The following is a 17,909-nucleotide window of genomic DNA, read 5'->3' on the forward strand; positions in this document are numbered from 1 at the left end:
CATGTGGACTCCCAGACACCCTCACCGCACACAGGGCCCCCCCCCAGTAGCCTAAGAAAACAGATGCCCACTACTTTTTCCAAAAGATACCAACCAACCCTTAATGAGACCTTACAGTGAAGCACCAGAATCTTCACAGACCAACAACCCAACCAGGCTCCCATCCAACCACTAGCCAGACACAATCATGCTTAGCTTCACACAGACTACCCAGTCCAAACTGCATGCACCACAGTTGCTCACAGCTTAAAAGACTGATCACTGAGAATATGAGCTGGAGCCTAAAGAAAGCAAATACATCAGTTACCTACAAGGGACAATAGGAGGGGGGTGGCCAGATAGCACAGTGATCAGCACTGCTGCCTCACAACCCAGGGACCCAGGTTCAAATCCCTCATAGCTCCCTGTGCGTGGAGCCTGCACAGTCAGGTAGTCTGCACACTGCATGTGGACTCCCAGACACACACCAGTCACTCACACACACATACCTACAGGCAATTTGGTAACTCCAGTTAACATCAGCCTGTTTTTGACTGTGGGAGGAAACCAGAGTACCTGGAAGGAAACCCCACAATGACATGGGGAGAACATGCAAACGCCACACACAGAGCCGTGGCAGGGACTCAAACCCAGGCCCCAGAGGTGTGAGGTAACCCTGCTAACCACCCCACCATTGCACATACCTTATTCCCTCCTGACATTTACCTTTTAAATGTAATATAATTTGCCTCCAAAAAATTTCCTGGATCTGTACAGTATATGGGTGCCCTGGTTACCATCCCCCCCGATCTAGCAATGGTTGCCCTGGTTACCACCTCCCTTATGTACCGATGGTTGCCCTGGTTACCACCCCCTGATCTAGCAATGGTTTCCCTGGTTACTGCCCCCTGATCTAGCAATGGTTGCCCTGGTTACCACCTCCCTTATGTACCGATGGTTGCCCTGGTTACCACCCCCTGATCTAGCAATGGTTTCCCTGGTTACTGCCCCCTGATCTAGCAATGGTTGCCCTGGTTACCGCCTCCCTTATGTACCGATGGTTGCCCTGGTTACCCCCCCCCCCAGGTCTAGTGATGCATGCTCCGATCCCAGCTGTGGCCCTCCAGGCCTCCGAGCAGTGCCTTACTCTTCAGCTCCTGCTGGACCTGCAGGGACACTCGGTTCAGCATGCCCAGATAGCGTGGCACAGCGTCAGTGAAGGAGCGCCGTAAGGGGCCCCTCCTCCAGGCCCCCCAGATCCCCCCGGGCCCTTGCGTGAGCAGAGCCTCGGCCCTCTGGGTCACACGGAGGGGCCGCTCGCTCATTTCCTGAAGCAGCACGCTGTCCCGGGACTACAGGAACAAAGAATAGATCCCAATTACTTTCTCATAGTCCCACAACACCAACATATCTGTAGAGGATTGTCAAAGAGAAGGGAACCATTTTCAGGAAGGAAACTACTGTGAATAAAATAAGCAAAACCATTCTGAGACGGCTGAGGACCAGTGGAAGTAGTTCAGAACTTCATGCATAAATAAATGGGTTTAAATCAATAGTTATCAATTCATCATAGCTCAATAATCCTGCTCTCAGATCTCGATAAGCATTTAGAAGATTGAAGGGTGAAAAAATGAATAATCCTGTACCTGGTGCCTGAATTCCACAAGGAGGCGCTGTAGGATTCTTATTTTTTCCAGCAGCTTGTTCTTTATGTGGGACCCCAGAACTCGTACCCTGGCCTAGGCACACGTTACATGACCATTCAGAAAGGGCCCTACATTGTTACACGTGAGATACATTGGTGATGAGAGTTTATATTTAATATTAATATTTGCATGGTCAATAAATGTCAATAGAAATGAACTCAAGGCATAGAATCTTCAGCATGTCTCATCAGCCGTACCTCTGCCTCCTGTAGGCTCTCTGCACAGCCTTGGGCACCAGTTGTCAAGCTCTGATTGGCTGCCCTCACAGAGAAGGATGCCAGCCTATCCCGCTTGGCCATACCCTCTCTCCTTTGCACCTCCAGTGTCAAACGTCGTCTCCCCTCCAGACACAGTGCTATGGTCAAGTCATCGTCTAATGACGCTCCTTCATGCGCAAGTGTGAGCACACAGACGAAAAACGTTACGACTGTTACAAATAAAATGGGCAATACATTTTCAGTACCTAGAATCTGCTTGTTAAATCAGTACATGAGCTTACTCCAGCATTTCTTACCATCACTGTACCCCGCAGCAGTCTGCAAGCATCTTCCCTCTAGTGCCCCCTGCAGCCAGAGGCGGTCACTGCGGTCCAGTCTGGCTTGCACGAGAAGCCCTGCACCCCGGCGAGATGAGAATACACTGCCTCCCAGCTCGAGAGCTCCCTCACCCAGCTGCAACTGCAGCACATGTGCACAAACGTCAATGAACACATGCCTATACATAGACGCACAGAGAGTCATGCATTCAGGTATCTTGACATACATACATGCGTGTTCTGAGGGCCTGACTACATGCAGAGAGCTCCAAGGTGCGAAGCTTGGCAAACCCACCTCGGTATGCAGGGAGAGGTTGTTGCGTTGAGGGATGGAGTCGTTGGTGAGGACCAGGGTCAGGCTGCTGTGCCACGGCCGGCCGGATACAGACAGGCGGGTCTGGGTGTACAGCAGCTGCCTGCCTGTGCTGATGCGGTGGTATCCGGACACAGCCCACGCCTGGGACAGACACAGGGACACACAAAGACATGGTTCACCGAAATGAGAAAGTAGGGGGTTGCATTGCATTCTGGGATACGTGTGCGGGAATGAAAAGGGGTATTTTTCAATATGCTCTTCTATCCATTCTTGTGTCCTCATATACCAGTATGATGTCATCTTCCATCGCCGAAGTACAGATCCAATACACAAGTACAGAAGTACGGAGGACGGTAAAAAATCCCCAGATTGGAGGTTTGGAGGTCAGGTGACCATGATCACATGGGACTCACTGGGTGTGGAGGACACAGACCCAGGAGCAGGTGATGCTCCAGCTGATCCTGGCCATTAGTGTGGACCTGGGCAAGGAAGGTGTGGGACGAGCAGGGCAGGGGGGAGACGTTGTCGGCACCTCCCTCCAGCTGCAGTGTATGTACGCCCTTGGCTCCTCTCTGCACCAACACACACAAATAAAACAAAACATTTTATTTACATGACCTGAAGCCAACCTACCAAGTCATACTTTTGTAAGTATTGCAGGAGAGGGAATCACCTGGTACTTCATAGCCTGCGTGATCCTCTTGTTGGCCCATTTCAGCTCCGCTGCCTGGGAGTAAGAGCTGCCCTCCCGGGCCATGGTGGCACATCCTTCGATGTCCACCAGGGGGAGCACTGCCTGCATCTGAAACGCAGGAATTCGAATGAGTTCTAACTGCTGGAAAAGAATGACCTTTACAAGAAAACAATAAAGGAAGAATGACATAAGCATGAAAATATAGTTTAGCAGGTGCCAATGGGTATTTTTTAAGTCATGGCATGAATCATATTGCATATAGTTCTAGTGAACTAAAAAAAGTCTTATTTTATTTTATTTTTTCTAGAGAGAAGTTCTACGGAAATGAGGTACCTGGCCTGGTGACAGCAATAGGCAAGCCTGCCCTCTGCTGGAGCTTCCATGCAAGTGTCTGCTCATGGTCAGGGTCGCATTCACAGGTCGTCCGTCATTCCAGGAGAGCAGGGCCTACCAGCACCACACAGAGCACATGCCATTATTCCCAGTACCCAAAACCCCAAAAAAACTGCATTTATAAATCCTAATTTAATCCTGGTTCTGCTGGCGGAGGCTACACTGCGAGGCAGGTTGCTTCCAGGCTCAACGTTTCTGACAGCAGTACGCAAGAACAAGGCGAAACAGGAGACACTGGGAATGACCAGAAATCAGCCAGAGATGACCGTTAACTTATTCAGCAGTGCCTCATAAATCAGAGGACGACCTCAAGTGACCTTCAAGAGTGATGAGAAACATTAAGTGGTATGAAGTGCACTGCTAGGACAGTTCATAACAGGCTCCTAGAAACAGGACTAAAGACCCATAAAGCAAGAAAGAAGACCTTCATCAATGAGAAGCAGGGAAGAGCCAGGCTGCAGTTTGTATATTTTACACAGACGCATGCGCATAAATTGAGACATGGGTGAAACTGAAAATTCTACTGTGGTCTCTTAGTTTTTTTCCGGAGCTGTACAATGGACAGAATGCTTTAAATAGCTGAATATGACTTTTGCATCAGGGTTGCAGTCATGTGCCTTGATAATGGTTTCTGATTGGATGCGTCTCTCTGGGGTGGAGGCGTGTCTCTGGTGTATGTGATACCTGGTGGCTGCTCCCCTGTCCGTGGGCGAGGCTCTGCGAGCGCGTGTGAAGGTGGAGGTGCGACAGGGTCGGAGTAAAGGGCTGCCTCAGGTCCACTGTACCCTCCCAGAGCTCCTCTTCTCTGCTCCATGAGCACAGCACCCTCCCCTGTGGACAGACTTCGATGGCCTTCAAAACGCTATTTAAAGGTCATAAAACCCATGAAAAATACAACTAAACTGTCCACCCACAATATGTTGTTTCCGCTGACGTATGAACAGCCCTGAACTAACAAGAACAAAGTGAAACAAACAGTCCTAAACTAACAAGAATCATAAATTAACTGAACCGATTTTAACTCAGAACAATGGATTAAATGAACAGAGCAGAACTAATAAGAACAATAGACTGCACAGATAAAATGGAAGGCACTGTGATTTCAACAAGACTGACGTGCACATGCCTCACAAATTCGTTTGAGCCAAAGGAGAACATCTACGAGAGCATCCATTAGAATTGTCTCTCACCTTTTCATTTCTTTCCTGTCCTGTCCAGTCCAGAAGGACGCTGTCCAATCGTCGATGGGCTGAGCTATCTAACCGAACATCCAGACCGCACTCGTGAGGCAGGGAAGGAAACCCGTTGGACACCTGAACTGAAGCGACAATAAACATTCTGCTTTACTTGTGGTCTGTAGGTTTGTTTAGTCCCTACTCCATTAAGATGTTGTTCATCTGCAGGCTTCCATCCTTACCTTGCAGCTGATGGACACCCCTCTTGTATTCAGGGGGTGTGGCGTACTCTCCCGAGACTCTGATCATGTGACCTCCCCACACAACTTCCTGTTGCAGACTTCCTGTCCAGTTTCTACCCTTATACGTCATCCTCACCGCCATATTTCTGGGTATGGACCTCAGCTGCAGGCAAAGATGACCCGCTTAGGATCAATGGCCAGCTTAGGCTGGGGCCATTCTACGGTTTTTTAAGGTGGGGGGCATAAGAGGGACCATAATTCATGCAGATGGGGCAATATTATCATCATCCAATGGTATCTTGTGAATCGGTTAGTGACTGGGGAGGGGGCACTTGGAGGGCCAATCAGCACTGAGCTGGGGTCCAGTGCCCCTGTAGCTCCGCCCCCTGTATACACTGCTAACATGGCACGAAGAGGAGTTTTGTGAGAAAATGCAGGGATGATGGATGGCGCACCTCTGCAAACGAATGGTTCAGCTCCAGCGCCTGGCTGCATCCGGCCCCCGAGAGCACCAGCCGGCCTGCGGCACGAAGCTCCGAGCTGCCTGCTCGCACCTCAGCCAGGGCCTGCATGCCAGCACCGCTGTGATTCAGCTGTTTGGGGACAGGTGAGAAACGCCAGCGTCCTGGCCCACTGCTTTCCCGCTTTCTCTGGACACAGATTCTTCTGTTTTTGTCGCCAGTAACCAGACCAATGAGTCCAATACAGAGTCTTAAAATGCAGCTGATATGGCCTTAGAATGTGCGCTACATGAGTGGCTGAGTTTTGGTTTGCCCAGCTTGTTAAGCATGTGAAGCTCATGGGAGATTTGTTGGCACAAAAAGATTCTGTGGGCAGAAAGAAACATGATTGGTTCAGAGAGATAACCAATCAGATTATAGAGGAGGTGGGTCCGTGCAACCAGAGGAAGTGGGACCAACCAATAAGATGTCGTGGTCCTGCATCCTCTATTTGCTTGAACCCAACTCCTCTACAATCTGATTGGTTATCTATCTGGACCAATTGATCTTTATTCTGCCCTCACAACATTTTTGTGCAAGACAAATTCCTTGGAGCGAAGGGGAAGGGAGACCAAAAGTATTCCATTAAATAGTGGAAACTAACTAGTTCTGTGATTTTTTAAATTATAGTACCTGAGTTTTGGCTTCCAGCTGTGAAGGCAGGAAATCCTGCAGCGCAGGCATGTTCTGCTGCATCCTGATGTTCAGTTCCTTCCTGGAGCAAAGGATGGCACAAAAAAAAGGTGCTGAATCGAGGTCGAGAGCTTTCTTTGCGGGATTGTCAAGTCAGTCATCGATAGATGAGGCCAAAATAGACCGAGCCCCCGACCCTCTAACCCCCCTGTTACCTGGAGGACACGTCATGTCCGTGTGCCGTGAAAGCCAGCGAGGAGTTAGTCTTGGGGTTTACAGCCAGAGAGCAGCGCAGCTGAGAGTCAGTGAGCCTCCCCCAGGCCTTCACCTACACAGTATACATACGCAGATGGAACGCATACATACGCAGATAGTGCAGACACATATGCAGGCAGCATGCAAACATACATGCACAGACAGCACAAATGCAGACGGCACGCAAGCATATGCAGATAGTGCAGACACGTATGCAGGCAGCATGCAAACATACATGCACAGACAGCACAAATGCAGACGGCACGCAAGCATATGCAGATAGTGCAGACACGTATGCAGGCAGCATGCAAACATACATGCGCAGACAGCACAAATGCAGACGGCACGCAAGCATATGCAGATAGTGCAGACACGTATGCAGGCAGCATGCAAACATACATGCGCAGACAGCACAAATGCAGACGGCATGCAAGCATATGCAAATAGTGCAGGCAGCATGCATACATACATGCGCAGACAGCACACATACACATGCAGACAGTGCAGACACATACACGGACAGCACACACACATATGCAGGCAGCAGACATACACACACCAAAAGGCAAACAAACAGGGAAGGAGAGAAAAATTCATTTGTAATAATAATAATGCAATATAATAATCAATAACATTTATGATTAATTAATTAGTTAACTATGACGATTATTACAGGTAATATCTTAATCATGCTGTGGTCATGTGTCAGTAATTACCACTATTATTAATTATTGCTTTAAACTCTGACATCTAAAGTCTGTTTCCCGGAGTTCACATCACCTGTGTCCCCCACGCAGCTCACCTGAAGGGTGGGGGTGTCCCTCCCCCCGCCGATATGGAGGACAGCAGCCCTGACCTCGCGTCCTCCCGTCCCCCAGCCGGCCATCTCCCCGGCAACACGGACTCGCGTGCCATCACAGTAAACATCCACAGATACCTGCTTCTGACTGCCTGGGGGGGCGGGGTGCAATTTAGGGGAGTTAACCACTTACACCATCTCATCCAGGATGTACCCCACCCTTGTGCCCTGGATGAGACCCCATCCTTTGCCAGGAGAAGCTGATTGCAGTACTTTCCCATTTGGAAGTGTTCAAATGTCCCTTTAGCCTTAACAGCAGTCACACAACAACAGTGCTTATTTAATGCCTTATAACAATTAAATACAGATTTTAGTAGTCCACCATGTCCTTTTTAAAGCTTTTATCCATAGGACAAGCAGCAAATAAATAAAATAGTAAATAAATAAAATAAATAAATGACATAAAAATAAATGACAGATAAAAAAAAAGACAAACATAAAATAAATAAATAAAATTAAAATAAATTATCACCTCCTCCAGTTCACATCCACTAGCTCACATCCTTCAGCTCACATCCTTCAGCTCACATCCACCAGTTCCCATACGCCAGCTCACATCCACTATCTGACATCCTCCAGTTCACAACTACCAGCTCACATCCATCAGGTCACATCCACCTGCTCACATCACACCCTGCTACAACATGTTCCTTGTGTGGAATTACCTTGGTGGTGTGCGGTGAGGGCCGCACCCAGGCTGTGGGGAAGCCCTGGCAGAAGCTCCCGGGGGGCAGTGAGGGAGAACAGAAGGCCCAGGCGGCCCCTGGACAGGCTGACATTCAGTGCGGAGGCCAACAGCTTCTCCCCGTCCACAGAGAGCTGCACCCTGGACTGCAGCTGGGGGAAGTGCCCCTGCACAGAGCACAGTGCCTGCAGGGGGCAGCAAGGAGTCATGCTGGAGATTCTCATTGAAATGATGATTTTGTTATGGGCTAAGCAGGTGCTAATTGAAATGTCTGAATCACAATCATTACTATTATTTACTCATAAGATGATCTTCTTGGCCTCTTTACCCAACCAAAGTTCAACTCACAGCCTTCAAATATTTTGCCCACCATGCTGCCACTATTAGCAAAAAGTTACATTTTAGAACATCCAGTTAAGTAACAATTGGAAAAACAAGGTCAGTGTGGGTTAAGTCTTCTGTATTACATCAGTCACTGCCTAGCCTAGACCAACTGGAACCAAAAAATTAACCAATGAGGAGCGAGATGAATCTGCCACTGAGTCCTCTAGGACAGGAGTATAATTACAGACATCTGGTAACAAACCAGTGTTTGTTACAACATCACATAAAATTCCCAGCCAAGTCTCAGAAGCTCATTTCCTCCTGTCACCAGGACCAAGTGTCCTCTACATATTCATGCTGCATGTAGCTCCACGGCTGTAGATTCTTGCCACATACCTCCACAACCTTGGGAAGGCCTCGCTTCTCCAACCAGGGCCAGCCGTGCTGCAGTGATCCGGTCACTTTGGTGCCTTCAGACGTGTCCTTCAGCTCAGCTCCCAGGCTGGCCAGTTGTGCCCCAAGCTGGGAGAGCACCGATAGGTTCCTCACCTCCCCGAGGCCCAACTTGGCCTGAGGTCATAAGCAGAAAGAGCCAAGTTCTCTGACGCTGATTCAGGTCGACGAAAAGAGCGAAAGAAAAAACAGAGAATACTCTTGGCAGTTTTATTTACACAAAATTGTAAGAATGAAAGATGATTTCTTCAGAGAGACAACCAATGAGATTGTAGAGGAGGTGGGTCCAAGCTAGGAAGGAGGAGGCAGGAACAAGATCTAATTGAGATCTGAATCTTTTTTCATTCTGCCCTCAGAACAATTTTGTTATTTTGTTGTTGTTAGTAAAATTCCCGTGAGTGAGGAGAACCTGAATGCTGTTGTTCTTGGGTATCCCAAAGTCCCTCAGGGAGCCGACAGAGTGATTGAAGCAGTACATCAGTCTGACCCCTTCCTCTGTCTTCTCAATACTCAGATCTTCAGTGATCTGCAGGGATCCAAGTGGTTACATGTCAATGTGTTCTGAGTACAAGACAATATAACCGGCTGCATAAAATGGTTTCTCCATAACACCACACCTGTTGGCTGCCTAAGATGCAGCTGAGAGTCTTGTGGTAGGAATCACGCCCCCTGTCAGAGTTAAAAGACAGCTTTGCAGTGGGAGGGACCCCAGCAACCCGTAAGAGGGGCATGGAGTGGTTTAGCAGGGCCAGAACGTCCAGCTTGTTCTAGAACAAGAAAAACACAAGCATTGCATCTATAGCTCTCATGGATCCATTCCATTTCAATAACACTTATGTTAGCTGAAGTCACTTTATCTACTGATTATTCAGTTTAAGGATAGCCATTTGTAACAGCATGTCAGAACTGAACCTTGTGCTTTTACACATTTAATTCCATTTGCATACTTTCTGTGTTTACAGAGTTGCCAACTTCAGTCAACAGGCTGGCGTGAGATTTTCAATTCGAGTCCGCACACACACGCACACGCATTTACATATATGTAAGTTTTATTACCTAGTGAAACCTGTAGGGTTTGCAAACTACTGTAACGGTTTTGATGTAGCTAATTTTAGGTTTATAATGGAGTAATAGACTTGCTGAAAGATTTCTTGCATGAGCGTGAGACTCTGAAAGCGTGCGTGTCACGCCAGATGCATGAGAGTTGGCAACACTTGCTTTCATAACAATAACGATGCCAATTTGGTAATTGCTGGTAATCCTGAGACAGTGCAGTCATAGGAAATGTGAGAATGGAGGGACTCCAATACCCCAGCGGCTTTGGTGGTCAGAAGAGCCTGCAGTTTCCTATCATCTGCAAACAGGGACAGATGCGAGTCTGTGATCTCCTTGCTAATGGCCAAGGATCCAGATCCTTCGAGCCTGGATGGAGTGCCCAGCTCCTATGGGAGAAGCAGAGTGCCTTCCTGATCATTTTTGCAGAACTTTCATGGCTAAAGTGACCTTTCAGTGATGCTTAAGTGACTAGGAATTCCAAGTCTGAAGCCTGCATATCGTTTACACCACGAGGAACATGCTTTGAAAGGTGTGTGTGCATTTCTGGGCTTTGGGCCTCATTTTTGGACATGGTGGGACAGAGCCGGTTAGGGACGCTGGGTGGGGCCATACCCTCAGGATCGTGCAGTTGTTCTGCAGTAACATCAAACCCTCCAGCCGGCTGCCTCTCCGCAGGCCCCCGGAGACGGCCAGGGCACAGAGGTCCAGCCGCAGGGCTAGCTGGGCGTCGTAGCGCATCGGGGCTGCTGTCGCGACCACCAGCAGCCGGCCGAGCCGTGGCAGGGACCCCAGGGCGGGTAGGCTGTGCTGCAGCACGCCCTCAATGCGCAGCCTTGGGCGGCACTGCGCATGCAGCTCAAGGGATGCATGCTGGCCCTCCAGCAGCGCCTGCAGCTGCGCCTCCACTGCGCAACCGTCCATTAGCAGGGAGCCGTTAAACTGGGCCTGAGCGGGGAGGCCGAGGCCCTGTCGGGGGGGAGGGGCGTCACCATGGTTACCATCTTTATATTTAACCTTGCAATTCCAGTACTGACATGCGCAACGGGAGAAGACCAGTATAGATTAAAATTTCAGCACTGCAGAATTTTGAGATTATTTATATCAGGTTATTATTCCAGCAATTCCTTCAATATAAATGAAACACTGGCAGCTCTTGGCTTGCAAAACCGACTCAGAAACACCCGAGACACATAGAGTCAAAGGACGCAAAAGGGCGACATACATCTGTAAGTAGGTTTTCAGTGAAAATACTGTGTTTAAACTTTATCCTTTCATTGATCTATGTTTTCTTTTGTATGTATTACTAGTATTTTTTGATTTCTGTGTTTTTCACTATAAAGCGTCTTGAATAGTATGGGAAGGAAAATCTGACATTTTTGCAAAATTTGAAAAGCTTTGTGGGACACATGATTTGTCCCACTGGAGAGCTGCTTGTATATGAATTATTATAAGATAGTAATAATATACCAATATGGTTTGGGCCCATAACTCTTTTAATCCCTTTTAATCAATATTGCAGTAAAATGCACGTAAATGGCATTGAACTGCATGAAATATAAATGTAAATAATTTAAAAACTGAAATATGAAACTTGTACCTCCAGAAGTGGACACGCAGACTCAGCGGCCCAAACCCACTGGCTCTTCCCTCCAGGGCCCACATCTCTGCTGGCTCTGATCTGACAAGAGCCCACCTTCAGCAGGAGAGTCTCATTTCTCCCGGGGCCTCCGGGCACCAGCAGGGCCACCCTGCTCTCCGGGGGGAGGCCCCTGCCACGGAGCCGGGAGAAGGAGTGCGTCAGGGCGCCGGTGAAGCGCTGTGAGGGCTGACAGGCGTGGCCCAGCTCCAGGGACAGAGCCTCCCCGTCCACATGGAGGCTGGAGGAGAGAGCCGACCGGCAGGGGGAGAGCAAGACGAGGCCGGAGAGCTCCAGGGAGCCGGGGAGTCCGACATCCTGCAACACGGATCACACATCCATCTGAGACACAATCAGAGGTGGACATTTCAGGTCCAGAAAGTAAAAATCCAGACCACGATTTTGTTTCAACCAACCAGTTGAGTATTTCTGTGACTGTTACTCTTGATACTCAACTGGTTGGTTGAAACAAAATCTTGGTCTGGATTTTTACTTTCTCCACCTCAGGTCACAATGCAGGCTCTGCTTACAGCTTCCCTGCACACTTTCCACTTTAATATTCCCTACTTTTCCAGACTGCCCAAACAACCATCTTGCCCTGCCAGGAGACACCACTGGATGCGATTAGACACCAATGCTTCTATCCAAACAGCCCATGTTACAGCTTTACACATGTAACAGCTTTATACATGTAACAGCTTTACACATTACAGCTTTACACATGTAACAGCTTTACACATTACAGCTTTACACATGTAACAGCTTTACACGTTACAGCTTTACACATGTAACAGCTTTACACATGTTACAGCTTTACATGTTACAGCTTTACACATGTTACAGCTTTACACATGTAACAGCTTTACACATGTTACAGCTTTACACATGTAACAGCTTTACACGTTACAGCTTTACACATGTTACAGCTTTACACATGTAACAGCTTTACACATGTTACAGCTTTACACATGTAACAGCTTTACACGTTACAGCTTTACACGTTACAGCTTTACACATGTAACAGCTTTACACATGTTACAGCTTTACACATGTAACAGCTTTACACATATTTTATATTTTGATTTCCATTCATATTTGGGATCCTTAGCCAACTAATCACAATATTTGGGACTAGCAAGCCAAGCAGGTAAAAATCCTCTATTTTTCCATTGTGAGCATTCTAAATTGCAGTGTAGCCTACATCTATATTTCTTGTTGAAGGTTAATCGAGCGCAAACCCCACAGACCTCTCAGTCCTTAGTTGGGGATGGTGCTCTTAAATGTTTGTTCTATGCACATTCTGGCCAGCTCATATCAGTGACTTAATGAAAAATGTTAAATAAATTCAGACTTAATTCCAATTTCCAACTCAAATTCCAATTTGTTGAAAATTGTTGATCGTCTGAAAATGCCTAAATATTTACTTTCTTTCCTTCTTCCATACTTATCCCGATACCAAAAACCAAACCCCACACCTTTCCATTCTGTATAGGAACTCTAAGGGAAACATCTAAGTAACTGATGACATTTTATAATAATTCCCCCTGTCAGACACAAACCTGTCAGTATGACACTGATTACTCAGAAGTCACACAGACTGCTGGATGGAATAAATCCCGTTAATCCCAGATTCCAGACATTCCCACTGGCCTTTCATGCACACAGTGAAAAGAACTGTGACATCTGGACTTAAATACGAGGATTGAAGGCTGGTTAATCCCATTATTTTTCTTCCTGAAATGATACTCTTTCCTGATTCCTCCCTCTTACCGTAAACACAGTGGGGAGCAGCACAGCTGAGTACACAGGTCTGCATCCTCTATGTGTGTGTGTGTGTGTGTGTGTGTGCAAGCGGGTATACCTTACCTTATAGGGACACAATGTCCCCACAACATGATGAATACCTGTTTTTCTTCCCCCATAAGGGAGTACTCAGTGTCACCTTGGAAGCCACCTTTGAATAACCGGCCACATCATGCCATAGGAACCTTAAGCTGACCCCACGCTTACCCTTAGGGCTTGGCAGTGGTTGGTCCAGTTGGTGGCCCAGCTTGATCCAGTCTCCCCCGGTCCACTAATGGGTTCGGCCCCGAGCCGGGCCATGACCTCACACGGCCCCAGCACCACCGTCAGCAGCGCTGAGGGCCGCCCCCCCGAGTGGGCGGACAGGGTGAGGGTGCCACGCGGGGGCACACCCAGCAGCCGCAGCGGAGGCAGTGAGTGCCGGACGGCGGCCCGCAGGTGAAGCTGAGGGGAGCTCTCCATCGCTAGGCTCAGCTCCCCCCTCTCCCCGGGCCCCCCCTCCAGCAGGGCGTCCAAAAGCAGGCCGGGCCTGGAGGTGGTGAGGGACCCGTTCATGGAAAAGTGGCGAGGGATGGGAGTCTGTGGAAAGCGGGGAGGGCCGATGAGTGGCAACATGGGCACCAGCTGAGACAAAGCAGCTGATTTAGGCCATCAGAGCACACATGCAGAGCGATGCAATGCAGAGCAAGGCAGAGGATTGCAGCGCCAGGGAGAGCAATGCAGAGTGAGGCAGAGGAATACAGGGCGAGGCAGAGAAATGCAGAGTGAGGCAGAGGAATGCAGAGCGAGGCAGAGAAATGCAGGGCAAGGCAGAGGAATGCAGGGCGAGGCAGAGAAATGCAGAGTGAGGCAGAGGAATGCAGAGCGAGGCAGAGAAATGCAGACCCAGGGAGAGCAATGCAGAGTGAGGCAGATGAATGCAGAGTGAGGCAGATGAATGCAGAGCGAGGCAGAGCAATGCAGGGCGAGGCAGAGAAAGGCAGAGCGAGGCAGACAAAGGCAGAGCAATGCAGAGCGAGGCAGAGAAATGTAGAACGAGGCAGAGCAATGCAGAGCGAGGCCGAAGCAATGCAGAGTGAAGCAGGGCTACGCAGCGCGAGGCAAAGCAATGCAGAGCGATGGAACACACTACATAATTGGCATGCTGTACTGCCTTTAAAAGAGTGTTCAAAAAAACTTAGCAAAAAGAAAATTCTAATACACTGGTGCAGAACATCAATTTTTCTATAAATATATAAACTGTTAAATAAACTATACATCCACAGAGGTCAGATTATGCCCTGTGCTGCCTGTGATTGGCTCCAGAATGATAAGCGGATGAAAGAGGCGTAAATGGAGTAAATGGAGTAGATAAACTATATACAATGTGTAACTTGACTCATAGAAAATTATAGTACTCATTAGTACTCATTGAAGAGGAGTCATTTAGCATCAGGTAGCGGAATGAAAGGTTTTCTCGGGCTGAGTATCAATGAAAGGTGGGATTTCTGAGGGGGATTCTGGGAAACATGTCCAGGAGCTCCGCTTGTCCATGTTTCCGCTCTACCTTCTACCTGTAGCTTCTGACAGCCCCTCTGATGAATGCCCAGCTCCCAGGTCTTCCCGCAAAGGGCACCGCGAGCGGAGATGGCACAGTGCCCCCCGGTGAGCTCTGCGCTCCCCCGGCAGCGCCCAAGGTCCAGACGGAGGCTCGTGTCGTCCGGGATGCCGGCTGCCCTGAGCCGTGACAGGTTATGGCGGAGCCCGGCGTGGGCATGGGTGCGAGGCCCCCATGTGGTGGAGAAGTCAAACTGGGCGGAGCGAGAGGCCAAGGTCAAGTGGACCTTCCCGGATAATGAGGCCCGATCCATTCTGGCCGAGCTGTGGAGACCCAGCATCGGGGGTACAGCCTTCCGGAGAGACACCCAGTGGTGCCACAGAGTCCAGTCCAACTCCGCCCTGTTCTCCAACACCAGCAGGTTGGCTTGGGAGTGCAAGGAGTCCTGGTTCCTCTCCAGGTCCAGCGATGCCTGGACGCCATTCTCTCCTACCCTTCCCAGAACCACGGCAGTGGTCTGGACCCCCCTCGTCCCTTCCTGCACCCGCACGCATGCAACTCTGAGCCCCCAACAGTGAGCACGGGCTACCAGGCTGGTAGTGACACCGTTCCAGGTGGCAGCGACATCGGCCGAGAGGTAGCAATGCCGCACCGTGACGGTGCCTCGGCTCTCGGCCAAGCGGTGGCCCCCTGGGCCGGTGTATGAGGCCAGACCTCTCCACCCGAAAATAGGGGCCACTCTCAGCTCCCCAATCAGGTGGACCCTCTGTCCGCTCGCCAAGGCACTCAGTGAGCACCGCCAGGAGCCGGTGTGAGGTTCAAAAGCGGCGTGTAGCTGGGCCTCAGCTGGCACACCCAGGGAGCGCAGTGCGGCGGAGGAGTGGCTTGCGGAGACCGTCAGCTCCTTCCTCCTCCTGTCTCCGTAGCAACCCCCAGCCCTCAGCGACTGCCTCCCCAGGCTCAACTCCAGGTTAAGGCAGCGCCGCGGCACTCCCTGCTGACGAGAGGCTCGTACCTTGATGGGGAAACCCGCCACGACTCCAGAGCATCGGGCCGAGAGCTGAGCCGCCGCGGCGTGTCCACTGCAGTTCATCTGTAAAAACAACGGCCCCCAAATGAGTTTTATTTGGATAGAGCATGGAGTCACGGCCATTTTCACGTGTGATAACACAACCCCACGGCCCAGGGGCAAAGCAGGGCCAGACTCAAACAAATCCAAACAGAGAGAACATGCACATCACACATGCAAAATGGAAATAGTCAGAAGTAAGTGGCATTGCAAGCCATTTTGCTCTTATAATGATAGTATTTGAAAACTAATGCTGCCATTTGTGTTTTCATGTATTAAAAACACCACTAGAGGCGCCCAACTCACCTGAAACGACTCTGGCAGGACTCCATCCAGCCTCCTGATGTCGTGCCCCAGTGACACGGCGAGCCTGGCATTGCTGTCTGTTCTTCCCACTTCGATGTGCAGGTGTCCCCTCTGGTCTTGCACGAGGACGGTCAGCCCCGTGCTCACGACACGCGCTCCCACCTGCCAGGGAGTGCAGGCACGCTCCAAAACTAGACTGGACAGCTTTGTTTAACACCTGGCTTTAGGCATTTCGCTCCTTTCTGCCACGTTTAACTGAGCCAAGTTTAATTAGCTTGAAGCTCACTGTAAGTTTCCTCCCTTAATCGACTCATACACACATTTCTGAAAAAATTATGTGACACAGTGACAGTGAATACCATGGGCAGCTGACATTGTGAGAGTCTTGGAACTTGGCACTGGTGTGTGTGTGTGGGTGTTATGCATATATTATATATTATTTTGACTTTGTGGGGACCATTTTTCAGTCCTCAAAAGGGGAAACTTAAATGTCAAAAGTGTTTTGTTTGGTCATTTGTGGTTAAGGTTAGGGCTGGCTACTGTGGGTAGGTGTTATGGTTGTTATTGCAGGTATTTGGGTTTTGCCCATAGAAATGAATGGATGGTCCCCACAAAGATGGGTACATGTGTGTGTGTGTGTGTGTGCCTTTGGTTGCCCTGTGATGCACTGCCATGCCACCCAGACCTTGTCTTACAACTTTTCCTATTATTACTCTTAACATTATAGACATCATTAAAAAACATTATAGACATCAAATAGGCTGCACTACATTCATGTCCAAATTCAAGCCTTTTACATGGTAATGATGGATAAACACAACCTAGGCACAGGCAGCCAGGGCAGTATTACATGTACCTCACAGTGTCCAACGGCACTCATGGATGCAGGAACACCTCTCTCCAGCAGGGCGGCGCTGTGGTGTTGCAGCCTGGAGGACAGCTCCCATCGTGAGGACCCGTGTCCCCTCCTGATCCCATCCAGCTCCGCCTGGAGGGCCTCTGAGCCGGCCTGCAGTGCGGCTGCCATGGCAACTGCCCGCTCACCCCATGTCCAGCTCGCCTGCGCGCTCGCGTCAGACGGAATGCCTGTTTCCATGACGTCATAAATGTTTCACCGCATTTAAGGAAAAAGGTTGGAAACTCTACTGTGTTTACTTCAAATACTACAAAGGATAAACAGCAATCAGACATATCTGTATGTTACTATTTCATTAAAAATAATTTTATATTATTAAATTATTTTATTAGTACATGTTTTCAAATTTTAAGTATTTTTAATTAAATTTTATTTTTATTGTATTATAATTTTAATGTAGGACAAATCCCACAAAAGCAAAAACAACTAAAAAGGACTGAATGAACAAGGACTGAGTAAGAAAAGATGATGTAACTGTAAGTCTTTAGAGCCAAGTCAGCATCTCATTTACAAGGGATAAGGGGGCGGGCATGGTGGGGTGGGGAAGGTCGGGGCGGGGCTGTCTGTACCTTTGGCTGAGAGCTGGGGGGAGGTGTGTGACAGCAGAGCATGGAGACCCCCCCCATGCGGACCTCCCCTGCTGCCACTCACGTTGACGTTCACAGACTGCTCCCCAGCATGCATGTGTAGCCACACCCCCTCAAAGTCTGCCCCCGCCCCCGGCACGCCTCTCTTCGTCAGGTTCCGCCCCGTGGAGTCGGGTCCTGCCCGGCAGTTCAGCTCCAGGCCGTACGTGGCCTCACCCGCCATCACAGTCAGCCGACCTGGAACAGACAC

The 17,909-nt window shown here is 49.3% G+C and overlaps 1 protein-coding gene across 1 annotated transcript in view; it reads right to left on the minus strand.

Annotated features, from left to right (window-relative positions):
• LOC111858789 (uncharacterized) overlaps positions 1-17,909 on the minus strand; it is a 58,996-nt gene that overhangs the window by 14,587 nt on the left and 26,500 nt on the right. Inside the window, exons 39-65 of the mRNA XM_023840877.2 lie at positions 17,642-17,896; positions 17,013-17,242; positions 16,157-16,318; positions 15,797-15,874; positions 13,452-13,823; positions 11,403-11,759; positions 10,418-10,771; positions 10,060-10,191; positions 9,367-9,516; positions 9,159-9,275; positions 8,693-8,866; positions 7,953-8,157; positions 7,231-7,379; positions 6,389-6,501; positions 6,174-6,255; positions 5,496-5,633; positions 5,041-5,203; positions 4,814-4,941; positions 4,308-4,454; positions 3,564-3,677; positions 3,210-3,338; positions 2,950-3,108; positions 2,516-2,677; positions 2,200-2,362; positions 1,883-2,070; positions 1,626-1,718; positions 1,127-1,331 (exon numbers count right to left, since the gene is read on the minus strand). Of these exons, the coding sequence (XP_023696645.2) occupies positions 1,127-1,331; positions 1,626-1,718; positions 1,883-2,070; positions 2,200-2,362; positions 2,516-2,677; positions 2,950-3,108; positions 3,210-3,338; positions 3,564-3,677; positions 4,308-4,454; positions 4,814-4,941; positions 5,041-5,203; positions 5,496-5,633; positions 6,174-6,255; positions 6,389-6,501; positions 7,231-7,379; positions 7,953-8,157; positions 8,693-8,866; positions 9,159-9,275; positions 9,367-9,516; positions 10,060-10,191; positions 10,418-10,771; positions 11,403-11,759; positions 13,452-13,823; positions 15,797-15,874; positions 16,157-16,318; positions 17,013-17,242; positions 17,642-17,896 (4,719 nt within the window). The remainder of the gene's footprint in view (positions 1-1,126; positions 1,332-1,625; positions 1,719-1,882; positions 2,071-2,199; positions 2,363-2,515; positions 2,678-2,949; positions 3,109-3,209; positions 3,339-3,563; positions 3,678-4,307; positions 4,455-4,813; positions 4,942-5,040; positions 5,204-5,495; positions 5,634-6,173; positions 6,256-6,388; positions 6,502-7,230; positions 7,380-7,952; positions 8,158-8,692; positions 8,867-9,158; positions 9,276-9,366; positions 9,517-10,059; positions 10,192-10,417; positions 10,772-11,402; positions 11,760-13,451; positions 13,824-15,796; positions 15,875-16,156; positions 16,319-17,012; positions 17,243-17,641; positions 17,897-17,909) is intronic.

Source organism: Paramormyrops kingsleyae, chromosome 21, assembly GCF_048594095.1.
Source record: "Paramormyrops kingsleyae isolate MSU_618 chromosome 21, PKINGS_0.4, whole genome shotgun sequence".
NCBI lineage: Eukaryota > Metazoa > Chordata > Actinopteri > Osteoglossiformes > Mormyridae > Paramormyrops > Paramormyrops kingsleyae.